The sequence below is a fragment of the Danio rerio genome, chromosome 9 (genome assembly GCF_052040795.2).
Source record: "Danio rerio strain M-AB ecotype USA chromosome 9, GRCz13ab, whole genome shotgun sequence".
Lineage (NCBI taxonomy): Eukaryota > Metazoa > Chordata > Actinopteri > Cypriniformes > Danionidae > Danio > Danio rerio.
The window spans coordinates 4785001-4811802 of record NC_141029.1 but is presented as its reverse complement, the minus strand read 5'-3'; the positions used below and the strand labels follow the sequence as shown (position 1 = coordinate 4811802).

General features: G+C 37.6%; 1 protein-coding gene across 6 annotated transcripts in view; it reads left to right on the top strand.

Moving 5' to 3' along the window:
- The first annotated feature begins 398 nt into the window (after window positions 1–398).
- galnt13 (polypeptide N-acetylgalactosaminyltransferase 13) overlaps window positions 399–26802 on the top strand; it is a 67284-nt gene continuing 40880 nt past the window's right edge. For all 6 annotated transcript variants that reach the window (XR_015499066.1, XR_015499065.1, XR_015499067.1 and 3 more), the window contains exons 1-3: window positions 399–847; window positions 7815–8059; window positions 23291–23459. Coding sequence is in view for 3 of the 6 variants with exons in the window: in XM_087267441.1 (XP_087123567.1) it covers window positions 7918–8059; window positions 23291–23459 (311 nt within the window). In the remaining 3 variants the exon portion in view is untranslated. The remainder of the gene's footprint in view (window positions 848–7814; window positions 8060–23290; window positions 23460–26802) is intronic.

Here is a 26802-nt window from a genome sequence, read left to right as displayed (position 1 = left end):
AATAATTCTGACTTCAGCTGTGTACAGTGTTCTTCTTTTGCACAGCAGATGTCGCTGCTGTACCTTTAAGTTTCTGGTATAAAATGAATGAACGCATAAACAATAATACAGTTTTCTTGAACTTTGATTTTCAGAAAAAATGAAATATAATTATTGCAATCAACATTAGGATTCGAAACATTATATTCTGGGTCTGAATTAGCTGCAATTTGAATCACAGTAAACACTATATTTCTGTAACGTTTACACACGGGTTAAAATGCTGCAGCAGTCAAATACACCATTGGATGTTAATGAGTTAATGATCGTAATGATTACCGTTACAAATGGGCTGCATCTTAAATACGAGCTGTCATCAGAAATGGCCTACATGTACCAGATGTCCTCGGCGCACTTGCGCATTGGTGTCTTCAGATGGACACGCCTCTTGTCTTCACTCATCCCAAATCCAGCACCTAAACGGAGCAATCCCGACATCATATGGAAGCATTTCTGAGAGCAGGCACATGTTTATTCAGGCGAAGAGCTAACCCGAGACCTGGCACAGGATATCTATAGAGCTGTCGCGTCCATCGATCCCAGGAATGACATCTGGCCACTGATGCAGAGGGCAGAACGCATGCAGCATCATTTCTCTCAGTGAGCTAAGGGACAACTCAAGATTTGTTTGTTTTAGTAAATAAGGCCTGTCATTCTTGTACTTATCGTTACTTAGTGAGACTGTTTCGTTGCTCAATGTTTGAAGTCGTACGAAGAGATAACCTCAACACACGAAATCGTGTTTGAATTGTAAATAATAGACGCAACACGTTGTTGGCTGGTCATCAGGAGCTCAAGGTGTCATTCAGTAAGTACCGAATTTTGCTTTACGTGTAAATAGTAAGCTGTAACATTAAGTGCACACTTCAGCTTCTGCCTAAGATTCCAATCCCATTCAGGATGTACAAGATGAAAACAAAAATCACAGTGAAGCCAGTGTTTAATTTTCAGTTTTTGCTCGGAGTAACTATCATAAATACAATACAAAGAATGGTTATCAGGAGGAGGTAGTATAAATGAGATAAAATCAGGATATATACATGATGACTGTTGCTTGAAATTCAACATTGACTGAGGAAAAGTTGGTTTTATGTTCACACATTCAGAATTTCTCCCTAATAATTCAGAAAACTATTATTTGCTAAATCTAAATGGTGAAATCATTAGCTAAGGATTTAAACTGATTCATGCATCACACAAAAACTGAACAAATAAGCTTTCCATTGATTTACTTTGCCAGAAAATAGATAATTATTGGAATATTATGGTTAAAATAATCTAAATAATGTGAAAACTGCCTTTAAAGTTGTCTAAATAATGTGTTTATTTATGCACATCACTAATGAATTTCGATATAGTTTTAAAGTAGGAAATTTACCAAATATGTTCATGAAACATGTTTTTTAACCTGTATGCACTGTTGGGGATGTTTTAACCCACTCTGGGGTAATTTTGTGTCTTAATTTGGCCATAATTGTTTTCTGGGTTTCAGCTAGCAGAACGATATTTAGTGACAAGTCTTATTTATTTTAACTCAATGATACACTCTGGGCAAATTTAAGACCCATTTGTTATGATAGGGGTGAAAACATTCACTGAATTAAACTGCTGTAAAGATGCATCAGGTTAATATTTTTTTCAATCTTTTTTTGCATAAATCTGTTAATCAACCTCAGTCCTGATCAAAACTAATAAAACTGTTTTGGAAAAATACAGGATTTTTTCTCCTTTAATTGCCAAATTCATAAATGATGTCACTGATTTGGTGAAAAAAAACACACAAAATGACATATTTTCAATATAAAAAGCATTTGTGGACTGGATTTTTGTTTTTTTTTTGTTTTTTACCTTTTATCAAAGTCTTGGACATGTGAGACTGTGCATTCAGGATGTACAAGATGAAAACAAAAATCACAGTGAAGCCAGTGTTTAATTTTCAGTTTTTGCTCGGAGTAACTATCATAAATACAATACAAAGAATGGTTATCAGGAGGAGGTAGTATAAATGAGATAAAATCAGGATATATACATGATGACTGTCACTTGAAATTCAACATTGACTGAGGGAAAGTTGGTTTTATGTTCACACATTCAGAATTTCTCCCTAATAATTCAGAAAACTATTCTTTGCCATTCTAAATGGTGAAATCATTAGCTAAGGATTTAAACTGATTCATGCATCACACAAAAACTGAACAAATAAGCTTTCCATTGATTTACTTTGCCAGAAAAGAGATAATTATTGGAATATTATGGTTAAAATAATCTAAATAATGTGAAAACTGCCTTTAAAGTTGTCTAAATAATGTGTTTATTTATGCACATCACTAATGAATTTCGATATAGTTTTAAAGTAGGAAATTTACCAAAAATGTTCATGAAACATGTTTTTTTTAACCTGTATGCACTGTTGGGGGTGTTTTAATCCACTCTGAGGTAATTTTGTGTCTTAATTTGGCCATAATTGTTTTCTGGGTTTCAGCTAGCAGAACGATATTTAGTGACAAGTCTTATTTATTTTAACTCAATGATACACTCTGGGCAAATTTAAGACCCATTTGTTATGTTAGGGGTGAAAACATTCACTGAATTAAACTGCTGTAAAAATACATCAGATTAATATTTTTGTACATTTTTTTGCATAAATCTGTTAATCAACCTCAGTCCTGATCAAAACTAATAAAATTGTTTTGAAAAATACAGGATTTTAACTCCTTTAATTGCCAAATTCATAAATTATTTCACTGATTTGGTGAAAAAAAGCACACAAAATGACATATTTTTAATATAAAAAGCATTTGTGGACTGGATTTTTTTGTTTTTATGCTTTATCAAAGTCTTGGACATGTTAGACTGTGCATTCAGGATGCACAAGATAAGACTGAAAGTGTCAGACTTGTCAGTTTTTGCTTATAGTTGGTGGATGATCATAATGATCATAAATACAATACAAAAAATAATGGTTATCAGAAGATAGTATGAGATAAATTAGGAGACAGTGTTTACATGATGACTGTCATTTGAAGTTCAACATTGACTGAGGTAAAGTTGGTTTAATGCTGACACATTCAGACTTTCTCCTTAATAATTAAGACAACTATTCTTTGCCATTTCTAAATAGTGAAATCATTAGCATTAGCAGCTACTTCCTATCAAAGTACAACATTCTTCACAGTCTATAACCAATTGTGAATTGAAGTTGACATGCTCCCTATATTGTTTACAATGGTAGTTTGAATATATTGAGGTAAAGTTGGATTTATATTTTTACATTTGTTCATTTAACTGTCTATATATTGTTTAACAAGCTAATTTGAATATTCAGTCAGGATTAGCATGTAAGTATAACTGCAAAACAACATTAGCACTGTCTGATGACTGCAAACTATGTTGTACTTTGATAGTCATTTTTCTGCTAATATGATTTCACTATTTAGAGTTTGCAAAGAACACTTTTCTGAAATGATATTATTAAGGAGAATGTCTGAATATCCGAATATAAAAAAAACAGCTTTAGCTCTATTTTGAATATTTTGTCTGAAATCACATGCAAGTATGACTTGAAAACTACATTAGCACTATTTATTTGACTGTGAAGAATGTTGTGCTTTGATAAACATTGGCTGCTAATATGATGTTACTACATAGAATTTGCAAACAATAACTTTCTGATTTTATATTGCTAAGGAGAAAGAATGTGTGAACATGAAACCAACTTTACCTCAATATCTTGTGAAAGTTTAAGCAGGTGCATGTGCATGATCTGGCCTACATTTATATTTGGCTTCGCAAGATGGCATCCCTGCATGAAAATACCTTAAGGAAAGATTGCGTTTGCCTTTAATTTGATGTGAAAGCTGCTGACTCAGGATTTCCAGTACATGCTCTTGCCCCTAAAACTGCCTGAAGTTCATTGTGATTTCTGTCTGTATTTTGTGTTTCTGTGTTTTGTAAACTGAAGTGAAATCCTAAGGATCTGTATTAGATAAACTTTCTTTTCTGTAAACCTTTTGGCAATTGAAATACCCTGTAAACTCATTTGACTTTGGAAGCAAATGATCTCGGTGTGATTCATCATGTTTGCGAATTTATATTAATTGGTATTAATTTTAATTTTGTTAGTATACTTTTGGTTTGATATCACGTATTCAGGCGACGCGTTGACGCAGTAGGTACTGCATTCTCCTCACAGCAAAAAGATTGCTGGCTCGAGCCTCAGCTGGGTCAGTTGGCATTTTTGTGTGGAGTTTGAATGTCCTCCCCACCTTTCCTCCTTGATGCTCCGGTTTCTCCCGCATGCGGTACAGGTGAATTAGTTAGGCTAAATTGTCCATAGTGTATGTGTGTGAATGAGTGTGTATGGTTGTTTTCCAGTGATGGGTTGCAGCTGGAAGGGCATCCGCTGCGTAAAACATGCTGGATAAGTTGGCGGTTTATTCCGCTGTGGCGACTCCTGATGAATAAAGGGACTAATGCCAGCTAGCTCTGTGTGACTCTCATATAGGAGAATTGCTGACAACTTTGTCTCGGTCGGCAAACTACGTCTCGCAATCAGACAAACGCAAGAAGGGACATGGAAACATCGGGAGGTCACGTAATATGTCTGTTGTTTTTTAACTACATAATGAGAAAGACGCCTTTAGTGTGGTAGAGGCGAGGCAGTGGCGCAGTAGGTAGTGCTGTCGCCTCACAGCAAGAAGGTCGCTGGTTTAAACCTCGGCTCAGTTGGCGTTTCTGTGTGGAGTTTGCATGTTCTCCCTGCCTTCGCGTGGGTTTCCTCTGGGTGCTCCGGTTTCCCCCACAGTCCAAAGACATGCGGTACAGGTGAATTGGGTAGGCTAAATTGTCCGTAGTGTATAAATGTATGTGTGAATGTGTGTGTGGATGTTTCCCAGAGATGGGTTGCGGCTGGAAGGGCATCCGCTGCATAAAAATTTGCTGGATAAGTTGGCGGTTCATTCCGCTATGGCGACCCCAGATTAATAAAGGGACAAAGCCGACAAGAAAATGAATGAATAAATGAATGGTTTAAAAAATTATAACCGTCACCAGAAATCAGTTTCCTATCAAATATACAATTACAATTCCCTTTTTATGTAATTTTGTTTTACAGCAAAATGAATAAGAACTAAGTTAACAATTAAAGGATGTTTTGATTTGACACCAATAAAGGGGCAAACATCTTATGTTTGGTAACCTCGCACACTTAACTTCAGGAAATATTCATGAATGGTGATAGTGAAAATAAAAGTCGTATAGTTTTGTCTTCATTCGTGGACTTGCTTAACATGTGATGCTTCATATTTGTTTACGTTTGAGTTGTGCTTGGACATCAATTAAGGTTTTGTTTAAACTTTAATTATTTATAGTAGTAATACAGTAGCAAATGCATTTTTTTAAAGAGGCATTTGGACATATATATGTACATCCAAATGGCTCTATAAAAAAATGCATTAGGCTTAAAAAAATCTAAAATGGCTCTTTGCTGAATAAAGGTTCCCTGCCCCACATCCATGATCAATGACTTCACACATAGCATGTTGCTAACTCTGACACAGGGAATCCACAAAATCATGTAATCCAATTGTGGAATCCACATGAGCAGCCAAGCCAAATCTTTGATTCAACATAGCGCACTGCAGGTTACTCTTGAGTGGAAAATAAAATGAAAAGCGACACAGCAAAATGTATAAACCACATTGCAAGCATAAAAAAATAAAAATAAGCAAGTTGAAATAAATAAAGTGAGGGAGGACAAATGCGCTAGGATTTTTGTAGCCAGATGGTGTGGTTACAGCATCTAACACCAAACAAGCCAACCAGCCAGACCTTGACACTTGAGTAGTGGACCAGAAAGGCAAAATATTAAGGATTTTCAGCGTGTAGATCAGCGCATTTTGAATTATGAACAAAAAATGTGCACATGTGTTATATAGGCATGCGGTATAAGATTCTGACTGTATGATAACCTTGGATAAAAATATCACAGTATTGTGCTCACAACTCTAAAATATGTTCTTTTTAAAATGTCTGGGTAAAAAAACAACATTTTTTTCCCCTTTGAAAACAATATATTGTATTTTTTTGAAAGATTTTAAATATTTTGGAGCTGTAAACATGTCAGGCTAAATAATGAAAATGAATCATTGACTTCTGCTGTCTTCATTAGTTTTAAAAACACTGATTTTTTTACAATTTAAAACGGCATCTTTGGATATCTTTTCTGCTGAAGATACAGTTGTCCTAAAAAAAACAAACAAAAAAAAAGTAAATAAAAAATCTTACACATACAGTTGAAAACAGAAGTGTACATACACTGTATAAAAAGGCACGTAACCATTTTTTAAAAAGTCAGATGTTAATGTGACTAAACTTTCATTTTTAGGTAAGTTTGGATCACCAAATTTGTTTCTGTTCTGCTTAATAGCAGAATAATGAGAGAGACTTTTTTTGAGAAATTGTTATAACTTTTCTTGAAAGTCAAGTTTACATACAATAAGATTATTCCACCTCTGAAAAAGCTCAGATGATGGTGTCGAGGTTTTGGAAGTTTCTGATTGGCTAATTGACAACATTTGAGTTAATTGGGAGCACAACTGTAGAATAGTATTTAAGGAAAACCTCAAACACACTGCTTCCTTGTGTGACAACATGGGGAAATCAACAAGCCAGAATCAACAAATAAAAGTCAGATTACAATTAGCTAAATTACACTGGGAAAAAGACTAATGTCTGGAGACATGTCCTGTGGTCTGATGGAACTAAGATTGAACTGTTTGGCCATAATGACCAGGGATACATTTGGAGGGCAAAGGGAAAGCTTACAAGCCTAGGAACACCATCCCAACTGTGAAGTATGGGGGCGGCAGCATCATGTTGTGGGGCAGTTTTGCTGGAGGAGGGACAGGTCCACTTCACAGCATAGATGGCATCATGAAGATAGAACATTATGTAGAAATACTGAAGCAACATCTCAAGACATCAGCCAGGAAATTAAAACTGGCCACAAATGGGTCTAAGCATACTGCCAAATTAGTTAAAATGTGCTTTAAGGACAGCAGAGTGAATGTTTTGGAGTGGCCATCACAAAGCCCTGAACTTTATCCTATAGAATATTTGAGGGCAGAGTTGAAAAAGCTTGTGCAAGCAAGACAGCCAACAAATCTGACTCAGTTACACCAATTCTGTCTGGAGGAATGAGCCAAAATTTCTTCAAACTATTGTGAGAACCTTGTGGAAGGATACCTAAAACATTTGACCAAAGTTTTACAGTTTAAAAGCAAAGCTAAAAAAAATACCAAGGAAATGTTTGTTAACTTTTGACTGTCTAGAAATTCTCAAAAAAAATTCTCTCATTATTCTGCAAATTAGCAAATGTAAATCATTTACGTAATCCTAACGGACCTAAAATAGTAAACTTTTAGTATGATTTAACACCAGACATTTAAAAAAAAATGGTTATGTTCCTTTTTTAGAATGGATGTAAACTTCTGATTTCAACTGTACCTTAGGAACGGTATTACAGAAAATTTTGGAGGTTCAATAAACTTGACTTTTCCAAACCGCGGTATACCTTGAAAACGGTTATCGTCCCATGCCTAGTGCCATATAATCAAAAACATTTTGACATATTTTAGTTCATGAACTCTTTGGTGTTTTGCTGTGAATTATTTCTGAAGGCCTAATGAATAGTGTGCGTACTCCATGTTCTCCATGTTACAATTGTTTACCAAAGAAGTATCCACATCTTATATATGCATTTTTTGGTCCTCCAGTGGGATGACGTCTCAGCACATGTCCAGTCACACTGCCCCCTGCCCTGCCTCCTGTGACCCGCAAATTTGTCAATCCGTGGGGTCCTGACGTCAACAGGGGCTCATGAGACGCTTCGTGTACTGTAAGGTGGTCCTGACCACCTCTCTGGTGTGGGTGCTAGTGGATGTCTTCCTCTTGCTATACTTCAGTGAGTGCAACAAATGTGATAACCGGAAGGACCATTCACTCCTGCCTGCGCTCAGAGGTCAGTCAAATCATTTAAATGAAATTATTTTAGCCTAATACTGTCCAGGACATTGCTTTATGTAGTAATTTATTTTTTATGGTTGAGATACCTTTACATTTGCACACATTTGTACAACAGAAAGCCAGATTCAATATGCATTCACCAGTCACTTTATTAGGTACACCTTCTAGTACCGGGTTGGACCCCCTTTTGCCTTCAGAGCTGCCTTAATCCTTCGTGGCATAGATTCAACAAGGTACTGGAATATTCATCAGAGATTTTGGTGCATATTGACATGATAGCATCATGCAGTTGCTGCAGATTTGTCGGCTGCACATCCATGTGCCAATTTTCTGTTCCACCACATCCCAAAGGTGCTCTATTGGATTGAGATCTGGTGACTGTGGAGGCCATTTGTGTACAGTAAACTCTTTGTCATGTTCAAGAAACCCATCTGAGATAATTCGAGCTTTATGACATGACTTGTTTTCCTGCTGGAAGTAGCCATCAGAAGATGGGTGCACTGTGGTCACAAAGGGATGGACATGGTCAGCGACAATACTCAAGTAGGCTGTGGCGTTGACACGATTCTCCTCTGGCATCAACAAGGCATTTGCACCCACAGAACTGCTGCTCACTTGACAGTTTCTCTTTCTGACATTTCTCTGTAAACCCTAGAGATGGTTGTGGATGAAAATCCCAGTGGATCAGCTGTTTCTGAAATACTCAGATCATTTAAAGGGCACCTAGGTTACCCCATTTTTTCAGATTTAATATCTTTTGCGTCTCTAGAATGTGTATGTGAAGTGTCAGCTCAAAACACCCATCAGATTTTTCATTATACCTTTTACAAGATGCTTTTTTATACACATTTCCAGCAGGAAATGATTTTGTCATACTGCGTCTTTAAGCCGAGTTCTGCGAGCCTACTGTTTCTACTTGCCTTCCCGCATGCTTTAATCTTCTCCCTCGGCTGCGTCAGACAATAGAGAGACTTAAAGGAAGAAGGTCTCGCGTAGCGTTTGTGAGAAATACTACAGTAAGAACTAACCTTTACTAATCAGAATTTGTTGAGAAGTTGCATTGATGAGTCACACACAATATTGTTACAAAGTTCAGGCGCGCGCGCACACACACACACACACACACACACACAGAGATACACACGCACACCGCAGCTGAAACACACACAAACCTAAATTGTGGAATGCTTACCCCATAAACATCAGGAACGCCAGTTCCCTGGACTGTTTTATAAAGCTTCTTAAAGCTAATCTTTTTATTATTGCTTACAACTTATGAGGCTTTCTTTTAATATGTATATTTTTATCATTATTATCATTCTTATTTTTTTGTGTATTTCATGTTCTTCTGTGTTTTGATGCTCTTGTTAGCGCTTTGAGTCTGAGAAAAGCGCGATATAATTAAATTTATTATTAATATTATTATTGTTACTACTCGGTTTGAACTGCAGCAGATCTCCTTGACCATGTCTGCATGCCTAAATGCATTGAGTTGCTGCCATGTGATTGGCTGATTAGAAATTTGCATACACGAGCATATAGACAGGTGTGCCTAATAAAGTGGTTCATAAATGGTTGATCTTAAAGCTGCGGTCACACTGGGCTTTTCCTCCCATAGACTTCCATTCATACACACGCGAATGCGTCAGACCGGAAACGCAGGATCATGCGTCAAGTTTGCAGTTTGTAAGTTTGTAATCGCTTTACTTGAATGCGTGAGACCGACCGAGGATCAAAACATGACCTCTCTGGACAGAAATTTAAAACATGGAGCAATCGCTCACTTTTTAAATGTCTAATCATGCTGTTTAATCCCGCCCCTTTTCGTAGCTCCGCACGACAGAATTTCGCAGACACAAATTCTAGTGTGACCGCAGCTTTATTGTTCTTTGGAATCTGTTGTCATACATTTCATTTACATATATTTTTTATATGAATTTTTTTTTACCCTTTTCACATAGATGTCAGATGCTGTAGAACAGGGGTGCTCAACCCTGTTCCTGGAGATCTACCTTCCTGCAGATTTCAGTTGCTACTTATATCTAACACACCTGAACCAATTTATTAGGACCTGAACACCACATGATAATTACAGGCAGGTGTGTTTGATATGGGTAGCAACTGAAATCTGCAGGAAGGTAGATCTCCAGGAACAGGATTGAGCACCCCTGCTGTAAGACTTAAAATGTCTTAAATCTCAAAAACTTAAATGGAATCCTTAACAAGTCTTAAATATACTTAAATATAATATGTTGTAGGCCTTAAACAGTTTTTTTTTTTTTTAAACAGGCCTTAAGTTTCCTTGTTCATGTATAGCTACCCAATCAAGCCAACACCCATCCAAGAAATACTGTGAATAATACAACTTTTAACTTTTTTTTTTCAAGAGTGTACTTTTTGATAGTTTGATGGGGTAAATAAAAATCTTTTCCAACTAGGCCATTCAAAAAAACTCCTTGGCGTTTAGCCCTGTATGAGTCTTATGAGTCTTCATTCGTAATGGTCTTAAAAATGTCTAAGGGTGCTATCACACCTAGACTTTTGTTTTCGGGACCTGTCTCGTTTGTCCAGACATGCTCGTTCGCGCGGTTCGTTTGGCATATGTGAATCCAGCAATCGCGCTCTGATCCGCACCAAAACATAGCTAGCTTAATAGATAGCTTAAATGAGGTGCTCTCGGCTGGATTGAAACGAGCTCTGGAGCAGATCGATTGTAGTGAGAAAGCGATACGATCCGAGGCCGGCTATATCACAGTGTTTTATGGATATGTAATAGGCATACGGCTATATGAAGAGAGAATTATGAGTAGGGCGGGAGGTCATTCCAGACATCTCAAGTCTCCCAAAAGTTTCGGGAGTCTCCCGCAAATGCACAGACACTCCCGGATACCCGCAAACGAGTGATAATCTCCCAGTAATTGCGCGTCTCCATCCCCGTCCTCAAATACTTTGAGCACCCTTCTCACCCCTCCTCACGCATCCCTCCTCGCTCTTCAGACACGTCGCGTGCACCCTGTCAAACACCACCAAACCACCAACCTTCGACTGCTGAGCGGGGCTCTGCAAAATAAACTGTAAAAATCTGACCAATGTGAGGAGAGTTTACTCACATGTGACTTGTTTTAGCTCTTTAGGTCCGTTTAGAAACTTTGCCGTGTGAAAGCGAACCGCACCAAGAACAAAAAGCAACAATGTAACAATTTTAATCCCCGTTTCAGGACAAATAAATCGATTCACAGGTGTGAAAGCACCCTTAAAGTCTTAAATTTTACTTGCTGAACCCTCTGTAGAACACTTAGAATATAAGCAACTATATATAATTTTATTTATACTTTTCAGTGATTTTTGTTAATCAAAAATGTCTTATATTCTCTACATTTGTCATAGACATATATTTTACACGGGAAAATGTATTTTATTTACACTAAAAAGCATTGATTTGGCAATTAAGCCACTTTTAGTTTCTGTTTCCTTTTCAATGTTAAAATCTGTAGAATTGTGCTCACCAGCTGCTCATTTCTTACTGTTTAATCCCGACACGATCAGATCCTTGTCCTCGCTTCAATGATCTGCCTGGTAAACAGGTTTAACTTGTACTTTAAGCTGCTTTCGGGTTTAGACAACCTGAAACAACAACTACATCAAATGCCTGGTTATTAATTTCCGTTTCTATAGCCTGCTTGTTTCCTGTAATGAAGTGGACAAGCAGAAAGCCCGCGTCTGTCTGAAATACAACCTGCATCCATTTATTCAGGATTTAATAATGGCAGGAAAGCTATTAGGGTATTAAGCAGTCAGATGAGGTCTAAGCAGCCACTGTGCTGAAAGAGCAGGGCTTAGAAGCACCGCCGTCTGTCGGCCATTTGCGCTAGATTGGTTTTTCATAAGGTCGGGCCAGTTTGGAGATCTGCTCTTATTGAGGCCGTCACCGGTGATTAGCTCAGCCCTGAGGGCAAGAGGGGGTTATCTGAAGGTTAAAGATTTTGCACAAAACAAGTTCAGTTTCTGGAATTTTTAACATTGAGGTGTAGATAGAATTATCTGCGTGAATTTTTGGATTCTTTTTCAAATATTTTTTGTATTTTTAATAGTAATTTTTAATAGACCATAGACATTTCACAGTGTTTTCTATGTCTTTTTGTCTTCTGGAGAAAGTCTTACACTGGCAACGCTTTTTATAGTCAGCTAAATGTCTGTTTAGCAGCAGTATCAACATATATTAAGCAGACAGTCTACTAATACTCAATTGGACCATTAATTTAAATGCTGGTTGCTGGGATCCAGTGATTTCTATATTTTATTCCTACTTGTTACTGAGAGATACAAGTCGTGCACAGTGGCCAGAGGGATTTCAAACCAGTCTTCTTGCAGAATAGTGGCCAGAGGCCTCGTGTACGAAGACTTGCGTGGAAATCATACTAAAACATTGCGTACGCACAAAGCTGTAAATGTGCGTACGCATAAAAAAATTCAGATGTATGCGTACGTTGAATCTCCTGCATATTCTTTTGTACATCCGAATGAACGTGAAGCTGAGCGCAACATGCACGAGCGCAAAACCCCTCCCTGCCTCCTCCCCCGTATGAATATGCTAATGACTCTACTTTGAGAAAAACCCAACGAAAAAGCAACGGCAAAAGCAAGCCAAAAGAGAAACTTTGAACAGAATGTGAATTGGAGGTGCTGCTTTCGGAGGTAGACCGGAGAAAAGCGGTGTTATTTGCAAGTTTGTTCTCCGGAATTAACAACAAAAGAAAAAAAATAGAGTGGGAGAGTTTAGCTGATGCGGCTAACACAGTTGGGTCTGAACATCGCACTGAGTGAATTAAAAAAGTAATAGTGTGATTTATAGGAGTAAAATGTTACAGCACTCTTAACAGTCTCAGTGGCGCAGCTCGTTAAACGCATGTCAACATGTTTTGACACGTTCGAACATGAATTCGGTTCGAATCCAGCGTCTGATGAACTCTTTCTTCTTTTTTTCCCCTGCTACATATCAGATTTTGCCAACTATTTATCACTAGAAAGACATGTAGGAATCATTAATAAGTTTATGCATAATATTTTATTTGCACATTTATTGAATGGAAATGTTTCTGATTCACGCATGCAAATTCATCTTCAGATAGTGTCTTTATAGCAATGTGCGTGCAGTAGATCGCTCAGATTACATTGGGAAAACAGGCCACCGCTGCAAATTGTGCTTTAATGTTTAGCTGGTCAACTGTATGGTATGGAAATCTTATATACCTGCTAGATGAACCCGTCTCATACAGCTGCCATTGCAAGGCTCAGACACTTCGTAGAGTGCAATTTAACAAAACTGCCTCTAGGAGTCGCCAATGGAAATAAAACAGACACGCACAAAAAATGTGCGTACGCCAGCCATAAAGTTGCGTGGAGCTGCGCACATTCCCACATTCAGTTCATTGTCAGTAAATCCAAACGTGAGCGATTCTGAGCGAGAAACCTGGCGTACGCAAAGTTTTTGTGCGCACACAGCGTTGATGCATGAGGCCCCAGGTCAGTAAGCGATGCTGGTGGAGGAAAGTGTTTCCTGACTTGCTCCTTCAAAACACCTCAAAGTGGCTCAAAAATATTTCGATCTGGTGACTGTGCAGGCCATGGAAGATATTCAACTTGTGAAAAAGATGTTCAACACACTGCATGGAAGGTAATTGTCAAAAACCCATAATAGAGGCTGTTTAAAAATGTACTTTTTAATGTGTTTCTTTATTCTAAAACACATATAAACCATATAACCGTTTCAAAACTTTTGAAAGTTTTCTTTTCCTACTATTTATAAATACTCATGGTTGATTTTGTGGTCCAGAATAACAAATCTTGTTTAAGGAGAAGTATTAAATCAACATTTTCAAGTCTGTGCATAAAGACACAATGGTTATGTGTTTGTTAACATGTTAAAAAATGAATAACCGCAGTAAATATATGATACTACAAACAGCTCATTAAAAAGAGCACAGAGAACACTTTAAATATGGATATTATTCCTAAATAAACACTGCTGGGATCAATGCAGCAATGCAGTGGAGAATAGTTTTCCTGTCTTAATTGGTGCATCGGATATAAATCACCCTCTTAGATTGATGATGCAACAGAGGTTTAAAGTCTTATAAAAACCTAAGACAAAGTGCTCCGTGGACATCAATTATTTAATGGTCTTTCAAATCGTTATGTACAACTTCAGAAAATCTCTTTAACTGGGTTTGCCTCTGTTCCAAGTAAAACGCCTGCATTGGCTGCATCCTGGCTGAGATGGACTTAATTACCACCATTCCTAACTTTCTTCTGTCATTTCTGTTATTCATTCATTCATCATTCATTTTCTTGTCGGCTTAGTTCCTTTATTAATCCGGGGTCGCCACAGCAGAATGAACCGCCAACTTATCCAGCAAGTTTTTACGCAGCGGATGCTCTTCCAGCCGCAACCCATCTCTGGGAAACATCCACACACACATTCACACACACACTCATACACTACGGAGAATTTAGCCTACCCAATTCACCTGTACCGCATGTCTTTGGACTGTGGGGGAAACCGGAGCACCCGAAGGAAACCCACGCGAAGGCAGGGAGAACATGCAAACTCCACAAAGAAACACCAACTGAGCCGAGGTTCGAACCAGCGACCTTCTTGCTGTGAAGCGACAGCAATACCTACTGCGCCACTGCCTCGCCCTCATTTCTGTTTGTTGGATTTTATATTATCTGTTGTTTTGATTAGGTGTTCACTCTAGTGCTGAACCCCTATTGCGGTTGTTAGTGTAAAGTAGAGCTGAATAATATATTGCTTTAGCATCAATATCGCAACGTACACATCCGTAATTGTCACATTGTAGCATGTGCAATATCCAGTTGTGATTATAGTTCAACAATAGTTTGTCGTTGCAAAGTTTATCCATAATGTAGTGAAGATTTATGATTTGCATGTTTTTAGACCTGTGATTATTATTAAGCATTTCATAGAGCTTTCGTATTTGGTTAGTATGTAGAATGTTATGTGGAATAATCCTAATCGAATTAAAATCATGAATTATTTCTCCCAAAAACAGCTATTCAAGTCATCTGGTGAAATAGTATTTATCGCAAAATTTTAAGCAGAAAAACAAAACATTGCAATATTAATGTTTTCCAATATCATGCAGCCCTAGAGCTGCACGATTCTGGCTAAAATGAGAATCGCGATTTTTTTTTTTTTTTTTTTTTTTTTTTTTTTTTTTTTGCTTAAAATAAAGATCACGATTTTCTCACGATTCTGTAGATGTAAAATAAAGGTATGGTAAAAACAAACATATGGCACAACATCGATATTAATATTATGTGTAGGTCTACTGGCCTCTATAAATAATTATATTCTACTTATAATAATTCTGATGTTGAATTATTATGTTTGAGATATATGCTTGCATGTAAAATCTGACATTTGCCATTATGAGATTATATTCAACAATATATAGGCTAGAGTAGTTATACTAACATTGTAAACATTTATTTTCACGTACAACTGTGGGTTCGCTATGAAAGAAAAAACATATCAAATGCTTGTCGTAATCATAACACTAAAATGCGATATGATCATTTAAATAAGTGCACACTTTCGGTTTCATTCTGACTGCTAAGTGCTTGTTCATACTTCGCGCGCGGCTCCCAACCAATCACTCTGTGCCACAAACTGAATATGATTTACAACTGTATTACCTGTTACTCGCAACATATGCAGGTTCTGTTTACTAAAGTAGACCCGCGCGCGTCTATTATTAAGTAGAGCGCGCGCGCCGCCCTCTCTGTGATAACAGCTCACGTCACGTGTGATTTCCTGGCCGCGAAAGCATCATTATATGAAGACAAAAATGACATTTTAAGGTGAATTATACCTTATAAATTCAGTATGTGACTCATTCAACATCATTTGAAGGTGTCAACGTCACTGAGCAACGTGTGCGAAACAATGAAAAGACTCGTGCAGCCGCCTTTTCTTCTCTCCTGAACTTGAAAATATGATTAGCAGAATCATAGAAATGCTGAATTAAGATCGTCTAGGGAGTCGAATCGAGATCGCGATCTTTTAACGATTAATTGTGCAGCTCTATGCAGCCCTATTCCAAAGATCACCTTACTGCCCCAAAAGTTATCAGGCAGACCAAACTGTAAGACAGCATGTACACAGAACAGTGTCACTTGTGGGCTGGCCATCAAATCACAGTGGAGGAGCCACCCCTCTATACCATGCAATCGTCACCACCACCTTACCTACTTGTAAGGACAACTGACAAAAAAAAGCGACTTTTTTTGAACAACGATTGCATTTCTGTAGAAAATAGTCTTTTCAGTCTTTCATCAGAAGATTTTAGTGGCTGAACAACACCCATTTGTAACAACATCTAACATTACATCAGCTTTGCGTGAAGCTAAAACAGTTTTAAAACAGAACATTACCTGTCTAAGAGAAATCCTTCAGACATTGTGTCATCCTTTCTCCAGCGTGCAAAGGTAACTCCAATATTGATTCAAGTTTTTAAAAAGTTTTGATTCAGCAGGTTTTTACCGATCGTGAGCGTGCTCTCTTTCGTGAACACGCGGCAGTCAGCGGAGCTGTGTACAAACGGCTGCGCAGTTGTTCAAATCTGCATTTGCTGACAGACAGTTTGGGCTACTTATCGGAATTATGAGAGATGTCAGTCCGACTCTATTTAATTGGTTGAACATTTTTTTAGTTTTATGCCTTACCCAAGATATAAAAATACTTTTAGATCACTTACTTTAATCAGTACTATTAGACTGTGAAGAGACTTTCAACCAGCACAACAAAAAATGCTTCTAAAGACAATCACCTACTGCACCTTTAAGTCTGAGAGCCCTATCATACACCCAGCGCATAAGACTTACTTGGCGTGATTTGGTGCTATTTTCAGACCAGCACAACCCTCATTCTCACATTTTGCACCACGTTGTTTTGAACCCATTTGCTCCACTTTGTGGACTCATTCGTGTGCTGGTCTAAAAAGGAGTTGTTAAGGTGCATTGCTATTTTGAGGAACTGAAATAGACTGTGTCATTGACCAACTGAAAGCTGCTCTAAAGTCTTGCACAGAGTTATTAACGTTAACGTTAGTTATGCGCCTATGCAGGTCCAAATGCTTACACATTGCTTAATATACACAGGATGTACAGCAATATACAGCTATCTTTACATAAAAAATAAAGGATTAAAATGTTACAAAAATTATTATTTACTTCATAAATATTAAAAACGCGGACTTCATGCCTTCATGTTGGGGAGTTTTTTTTAGTTTCTTCATGACAATTTGCATTTGTATAATGTTGTTAACATAATTAGCAGTTTTATTTATTATATGCATATTTATATTTGCATTAATAAAACCAACTATTTCTCCACCTGTCAGGTTTTGGAGACCTATGTATCACCAAATGGGGCATGAAAATAGGGTGTGTGTTTTGATATAACTTCCAAACACACTTTATTAATATTGTTCATTTATTCATTTGCTAGAAATTAGAACTGAATTTAGAACTAGTTTTGAAAAAAAAAAATTGCGATTTAAACTAAATTAAATATGTAGGCTAATGGATGTCTTTTGTAGAGTGTGTACAACACCGCTTCCTCATCCACGAAAGTAAAGGAGTAAAGAGTGAAAGTGAAGAGGCTGAATGGAGGAGGCTTGTTCTTTATCCTCATGCTGCAGATGGTCTGTTTAACCATTTTCTCGCCAATGAAGCGCTCAGTTTTTCCACTTTAGACTTTGCGCTTGGATCAATAAAATAGTGAATAGCCCTAAATAATAAAATATATATAAAAAAGTGACATTTCCTTCAGGTTTGACACAGGACGATTAATATGCGCCTGGGGACACATTTACAAAAATCACAATACACTGTGAAGAGAGTTAAAACTGAAAAATAAACAGGGGGGCTAATCATTCTGACTTCAACTGTGTGTGTGTGTGTATATATATATATATATATATATATATATATATATATATATATATATATATATATATATATATATATATATATATATATATATATATATATATACATATATATTAGCAATATCATTGTGTGCACAGGCTTAGTGCCCTAGTGCCCCACCAGTGACAATATACAGCCATATCACACTGCTATATGTGTATATAAAAAAGAAAATCAATCACAGAGAGTTTAAAAATCCTTTTGTACGAGGAACTACTTTCTTCCGCCAATAATTCACATCTGTAGCTGACGTTAGATCAGCAGAAACTCTAGTTATTTGCAATTAGGAAATATCAAGGGTTATTGAGGATCTAATCATCTCTGACGATAACTGCACAAATAAAGCAATGTAGCACAGCTCCTTAACATCCCTCGTCAACCTTCAAGGTATTTCAAAGCACTATATTGAAGGACTTGATATATCCTCATCCCCTGCTGTCTTACTTAGCTGCCTAATTCAAAAATAGCATCTATTTGGGCACAAGGACAGCCTATAATATCATGTCATTGAAATTAAACTGGATCCACTGTCCAATTATGGACACTACTGCTCTGTTCCAAAATCTAGTGACCTGCCACCATACGCAGTATTTTAATGCGCCATAACCAAACTTGATGTGAAAGATTTTATGAAAAGACTCAATTGCAAAGAAGTTATTTCTGTAGCCTTTAAGAAAAGTTAATGTCTTGTAAATGTTCATATATAAATGTTCATATACCGTTGAAGTCAGAATTATTAGCCCCCCTTTAAATTATTATTTTTTTTTATATTTCCCAAATGATGTTTAACAGAGCAAGGAAATTTTCACAGTATGTCTGATAATATTTTTTCTTCTGGAGAAAGTCTTATTTGTTTAATTCCGGCTAAAATAAAAGCTGTTTTTAATTTTTTAAACACCATTTTAAGGGCAAAATTATTAGCCCCTTTAAGCTATTTTTTTCCGATCTACAGTCTACAGAACAAACCATCATTATACAATAACTTGCCTATTTAACCTTACCTGCCTAGTTAACCTAATTAACCTAGTTAAGCCTTTAAATGTAACTTTAAGCTTTATAGAAGTGTCTTTGGGTGTTGGGCGGCTTATAATTCAGGGGGCTAATAATTTTGCCGATTTTTACGACGAATTCTGACTGTATGTGACAAATTAAAGCATAGTTAATAGTGAAACTGGTTGGACGGATGCGGTGGGAGGGATGAGAAGGGTGCGCAACGTATTTAAGGACTGGGAGGGAAAAGCGCAATTTCCGGGAGATTATTGTTTGCGGGCACCTAGGAGTCTCTGCATTTGCGAATATTCCGGGAGACTTGGGATGTCTGGAATGACTTCCCGCCCTACTCATAATTCTCTCTTCATATAGCCGTATGCCTATTACATATCCATAATACACTGTGATATAACCGGGCTCGAATCGTATCGCTTTCTCACTACAATTGATCCGCTCCAGAGTTCGTTTCAATCGAGCCGAGACCACCTCGTTCCGGCGATCTCAGAGCGTTTGATTTGGTGCGGATCCGAGCGCGATTGGTGGTTTCACATATGCCAAACGAACCGCGCTAACTGGGCAAACGAGACAGGTTCCGAAACAAAGGTCTAGGTGTAAAAGCACCCTAAATCAACAAACTATGTTTGTAACAATGAAACTTGTGATGTTAGTTTGCTACTAATGGTTTCGGAAATGCATCCCACAATGTAACATTTAAGGTGAAGGTCCTTGCCATTGGTTTTGTACAACAATTGAAATGGTACCACAGAGGGGCGAGTTCTGTCAGGCACATAAGCCTGAATCAGTCATTGGCAGCAAGTGTGGATGAATGAATAAAATCATTATAAATGATTGAATATTGCATTGAAATGAATACAGTTTCAATTATGAATATAGTACTCCTATTTGAGCACACCTGCAAGCAATAATAATCACATAACTTAATTATTAAATTTAAAATTTACACTTTGTTTTTAAAGTTTTAACTTTGAAAATGACACCGTGCCTGTCCCAAATAGCATATTTTTGCTCCTGTTGAGCATCTGAAATGTTTTCCTCAATAAAATGTGTAGTATATATCTTTGCTGTATGTGCCTCATGATGAAATCGGAATGCTGAACATATTGAACTGAAAGTGAAAGGTTGATTTGCTTGATGTCTTAGAAATCTCTTTTTGATAAAACTGTGTTGAGACAAATTCAAGGGCAAAAAAGTCTGCATTGACAGATCCTATAACATGGATCAATGATTCAGAACACTGCTGCCAGTTTAGATGGGTCTTAGCTGCACTGGAGGCACTGAAAGGCTGCTTTGTGTTCATAACTGCAATGCACTATAGTATATCAATCAGTCATGTGTAGCTGTAGTATTATCATGTCTACATTACATCTATATGCATATATACCTTTAATATAACATTTTTCCTCAAATGACATAAACAGTTGAAGTCTTATTAGGTAGCTTGAATTATTAGCTTCCTGTATACAAGTAGTGACTTCCAAATTTACTTTCACTTGTGTTTCATTGCAGACAATATGAACACATTGGGCTCTATTTTGACGGTCCATGCGCAGAGCGCAAAACGCAGGGTGCAAACGCTTTCAGGGCGTGTCAGAACGCATTTTTGCTAATTTACAGACGGGAAAATGCGCTTCGCGCCAAGGCGCATGGTCTAAAAGGGTTGAGTTTATTTTCTTAATGAGTTATAGGTGTGTATTGAGAATAAACCAATCAGAGTTTCATCTCCCATTCCCTTTAAGAGCCAGCTGCATCGCACCAAGAGCGCATTCGCTATTTACAGGACGCAAAGTAAGTCTAAGTAGAAAAAATGAGCATTTCACAAGCAAACAGTTAACAGTTTTTTTAACAGAAAACTGTTAAACAGAGCATCTACTGCGTGAGAATGAGAGATAATGGAACTAATTTCACATTCGCTCTTGGATAGGGAAACCTTTACACACAGACATCAATTAGTCTATAAATAATTAATTTTGTTTGTTAAGCGCAAAAGATTTGTTTGAAAACTATTTCTAAATTCAGTTCTAATTTCCAGCCAACGAATACATGACCAATAATGACCAAGTGTGCTCAAAATACTGAGTTATTTCCAAATACACCTGCCATGCCCCATATGATCTAAACCTGAAAGGTGGGCAAATCTAAGCTTGTTTTTAATAAAACAAATATAAATATGGATATAATAAATAATACTGCTAATAATAATAACATTATGCAAAAGCAAATTGTTATGAATGAACTGAAAAAGCCTCCCGAGATGAAGAAGACAGAAAAGCAGTGATTTTTCATATTTATGTAGGCTAGAAAATAATGTTTTGTAATATTTTAATCCTTTATATTAATATCCTATATCTATTCTTATTATATCCTATATATATATCCTTAATATTTAAATTTTTTCATATGTAAAGATATTTGCCTATTGCTCTCTTGTGCGTATTAAGCAGTGCGTAAGCGAGTCGCAACTCTGCGCCGGAGTTTAGACCGGGCTAGTTTTGGTCTAATGAAAAATCTATTATAGTTTCTCAAAATAGCAACGCGCCAGCGGTCCGCCTCAGAACGCCTTCCTTTAGAGACCAGAACGCCTATGGCCGCACAAATGAGCGCTAATGCATTTGCTATTAAAAAAGCGTAGCGCAACGCCTCAAAACGACTCTTGCGCCAAGCTAAAACTACCAAAAGACTATTGCGCCGCGTCTTGCGCCACACTGCGCCGGGTGTATGATAGGGCCCGAAATGTTTCATGTTTCGTCTGGTCAATTTCATTGCATTTGTTAATGCACATCCTTTCCTGTCATTCAGACCTGCAACAAATTCCAAAAAAGTTGTGACAGGATTAGTTTAGGGCTAGTCATCAGGTAAATTATGTTAAATAATGATAAGTGATTTGAAACAGGTGATGTCAACAGGTAATAGTAAATATGATTCGGTACAAAAGTGACATCCAAGAAAGGTCTAGTCCTTTAGGAGCAAAGATGGGCTGAGGATCGCCAGTTTGCCAATAAATACATCAGAAAATTATTGAAGCGTTTAAGAACAATTTATCTTAAAGAAAGAGAGAAAAATATTTGGATATTTCACCTTCAACCGTGAAAAACATCATTAAAAGATTCAAGGAATCTGGAGAAATTACAGTGCATAAAGGACAAAGGTGCAAACCTAAGCTAAACAACTGTGATCTCTGATCACTCAGGCGGCTTTGCATCAAGAATCCTCATTAATCTATAAGCAATATCACCACATAGAATCAGGACTACTGCAGCAAACCTTTGTCATGTACCACAAGACATATTTACATCCACAAATGCCAGTTAAAACTATACAGCACAAAAGGAAGCCCTATGTTAACAGTGTCCAGAAGCGTGGTCGACTTCTCTGGGCTCGGAGTTTTCTGGGATGAACCATCACACAGTGGTCCTGTGTGCTTAGGGCGAAAGAATTAAAGGATCATCCAGACTGTTACCAAGTCCAAAAGCTAGGGTCTGGGTATGGGGTTGTGTCCTTTGGCGAATGTAAATTGCACTTCTGTCATGGCTGAAATGTACATAGAGAGCACAATTTTGGACCACAATATGCTGCCTTCTTTCCCAGGGTAGCGCATGTATATTTCAACAAGACAATGCAAAACTCAATTCTGCACAGATTACAAAGTCCTGGCTGTGGAGGAAGAGGATACAGGTACTTGACTGGCCTGCCCGCAGTCCTGACGTGTCTTCAATAGAGAATGTGTGGAGCATTTTGAAGCTCAAAATGCGACAACAAAGACAGCATGCTGTCTCACCTTGAGACTTTTTTGCAGGAAGAATGGGCAAAACTACAGCTGAAAGACTTCATCACTTGGTGTTTTCAGTCTCTAAACATCTTTTAAGTGTTGTGAAAAGGAATGAATTTGCTGTAATTGTTTTGAATTACTCTGCTTATACATCCATTACACTTTATTCCACAATTAAACCTTCCCATATACAGTGCACGCAGAGAGTATTCATTGCGCTTTACTTTTTCCACATTTTTTATGTTACAGCCTTGTTCCAAAATGGATTAAATTCATTTATTTCCTTAAAATGTGGAAAAGCGCTACGAATACTTTCTAGATGCACAGTGTACACACACACACACACACACACACACACACACACACACACACACACACACACACACACACACACACACACTACTGACTGCCACTCTGCTTTCTGTGTTCTTCCAGCTGTGATGTCACGTGCCCATGAGGCTCCAGGTGAAATGGGGAAGGCTGTGGTGATTCCCAAAGAAGAGCAGGACAAGATGAAAGAACTCTTTAAAATCAATCAGTTCAACCTGATGGCCAGTGACATGATCGCGCTTAACAGGAGTCTGCCAGATGTCAGGCTGGATGGGTGAGTGTGTGTGGTTGCACTGACTAATGGCCCGTTTCCACTGACTGGTACAGTACGGTATGGGTGGGTATAGGTCTTGCGTTTCCATTGCCTAATGGCCCATTTTCGCTGAGTGGTATGGTACAGAACGTTTCTCTTTTATGGCCATTTCCACTGTCAAAAGGCGTACGGAACCGAACTGTACCGTACCACTTTTCGGCACCCTTCCGAAAGGGTACCAAACACAAGAAAGGGTACCAAAAGGTGGAGCTACACGAGCAGCTGTATGCTGATTGGCTACAGAGATATGTCACAAGCTTGAATGAAAACAAAGGAACCGCCATGTTTTAAATACACAGACGAGACATTACACCGTAATATCATATGCATATAATAACGGGCCATGGATGACCAGAGCTCAAACAAACCTTGTCGTTGTCTTGATGTACAGCCACAAAGCCAAGAAGAACAGAATCTGCCATGTCCTGTTGTTGTTTTACGAGGCCGTCTAAAAGTGCGAGCAGTTTTCACTTTCTCCAGTGGAGAAACAACCGTAGCGGTAGCGAAATGTTCTTAGAATGGTTTGGCACGATAAAGGAGAAGCAGCTCTGGTTTCTAGACATATCAGCCAAGAAAATGGCCACTTTTCATTTTTCCTCATTACACATTGTAACTGCCAAAGAGTTGAATTTTTATTGTTTTGAAATTATTAAAATGTTTTTAATACAAAAAATATATTGTAGACAATTAGCATAGCACAGTGAGCATAAAAAAACTGTTAAAGCAAAATATAGGAATAGAGAATACATTAATAATCATACAGGGCAAGCTAGCCTGTTAAACCAAAGAGTAAATGAGGGACGTATACTAAAACATATCATAAAAAAATTGGAATATACACCAATATTGTAATAAACTATACATGTACTGAACTTTACATAAAGGTAGAAGAGTCCAGCTTTAAATAGGAAAATTATCAAAAGTCTTTCATTTTATAATTTTTTTTTTGAAAGTGAGATGCTAATGGTCTAATCCGATTCAATGATTTATGCTAAGCTAAGCTTAAGGTGCTCCTGCCAGACCTGGAGGTCAACTGAATAGACTAAAAATGGTAAAACTTCCATGTTTAATTTAAGTGGAGTTGCAAAATTAGCAAAAAAAAAAAAAAAAAAAGTGGTGTGTTCTTTTAAATGCTTCAGAAAACTGCACAATACTCTTTCTCAAAGAAAACGTCAGTCTGTGCAAATCAAGTTGGGGTAAGTTTAGATACATATGTCTCCTAAAGCAATACCAATGGTATAATGTAATCCTGTAAAATAACCCATCAGCAGCCCATCTTGTTTTGCCTATTCACTCTTGCCTACAGCAAAAATCTCCAATGAGTTGCTGTTGGGTGGTATGCATAGATAGATTCTGTCGGCCGTCATCTGTAGTCTGCTTCCAGTTTGTGCCCTTTTGCCCCGTCTTGTCTGTGCAAACAAAGAGAAGCAGAACTATAAACCGTCAACTGCTGCTCATTTATTTATCTCCATCTCTTTTTGTTCCCTCACTCACTTTCTTTTTTCAGCTCACCCCAGTGCAGATTTCTGCTTTATTTAGGATCTCTTGGTGACACTTGACTGCTAGTACTGTACTTTAGTTACATTTATGGTAGAAAAATACTTGAAATTTATGGTAGAAAAATACTTGATAGTCGCAAAATACACTCTGCAGTCTGGTATAAAAAGTACATAATGCTAAATTAACCTGTAATTGTCATTGCATTTACAAATTTTTAGCTTTTCTATTGATTTGAAGTGCTCATGTTATCCTCAATTTTTAAAAATCCTTTGTAATGTAAATTGTAGATGTACCTTTATACACGCACTTTAAGGAAGAGAATGGCACAGTTTACCAAAACATGGAAAATCACAGTAAAGGTGTATGTTTTTCACACTTTAATATTTCAGATCATCAAACAAATTTTTATATTAGTCAAATATAACACAAGTAAATGCTTCATACACACTTTAAAGCAGGGGTCACCAATCCTGGTCCTTGGGGGCCGGTGTCCCTGCAGGGTTTAGCTCCATCTTGCCTCAACACACCTGCCTGGATGTTTCAAGTATACCTAGCAAGACCTTGATTAGCTTGTTCAGGTGTGTTTGATTAGGGTTGGAGCTAAGATCTGCAGAACACCGGCCCTCCAGGAACAAGTTTGGTGACCATAGCTTTAAAGGGTCACGAAATACCAAAACTCACTTTTTGAGCTGTTGACAGTTGTATATGTGTCTCACACTGCTAAAAACACTATTAGAACACATATATCTCACCAAAAAGTGAAAATTGGTTGTTTTTGCGTTATTTCGAACAAATTCGTACTTCCGGTTTGAAATGAATTTTTGAAGCTGCGTCGCGGCCATGAGATCTTAGCATGTAATCCAGCATGTAGACTTGACGTCTGTACCTGAGAGTACCGTATAACGTCTCTGAGTGTGCTGCATTGATTCATGAGAATGGTTCAAATTATGCTCTGTTGTGTATGTGCTGCAACTTCATTAATATGCATGCTAGCTTTCTTAGACTGTACCTGAAACAGTGTTCAATCGGCAGAGAGACAACACATCAAGTTGCCAAAAGGAGTGGGAAAAGAATAAGAATTGTTTGGAGATGCGGGTCGTCAGTGTTGCTTTTATAATGTGCTGCAGTGAAGGTTTTGTTTTCATTTTCTCTCTATGAGAGCGCAGCTGTACTCACATGTGGATCAGTGCTCGCACATGCGGCAGAAATACGATTGTACAGAACATTTTTTACTCGAGAGGTTTTCTCATCTGGAAATGATGAAATCTGGATTTGCTGCTCGTCTCCTTTAAAAAAAGACGCAGCTCCAGTATGTTGATTGTCCTGTCTACAGATTTGGCAATTGTGTGCAATCAGTGCCCTTTCTTTGTTCATTCAGATGGCAAAGTCATAGTTCCTATCCTCAGCAGTATTGATAAATAACTTACAAAATGATTTCTAAGTTACTTAGTTTACAATAACATCACTACAATATTATGGACAGAAAGATCCGCTGTAAATGCTGCTCTCTGTGTGTAAACACGTGAACACTGTAAGCAAACTATTACCGACCGTCGTGTTTAATTTTCGCCGCATTTAGTGACAGGATAGTCCACACACACACAGCTTTCTGACCTACTGAGTGCATCTGAGTTACCGAGAAATGCAGAAGTTTTTTTCTCTTTTATGACGTGCGGTGTCAAACATTTCACCGTCATTAAACACACTGTCTCTTCCCTCTGCGTGTGTGTTTGTTTTTCCTCGGTCAGCAGCGCATGCCCGAATGGCAACTCCCATTTTTATTTAAACCCTGCCCATTTTCCCT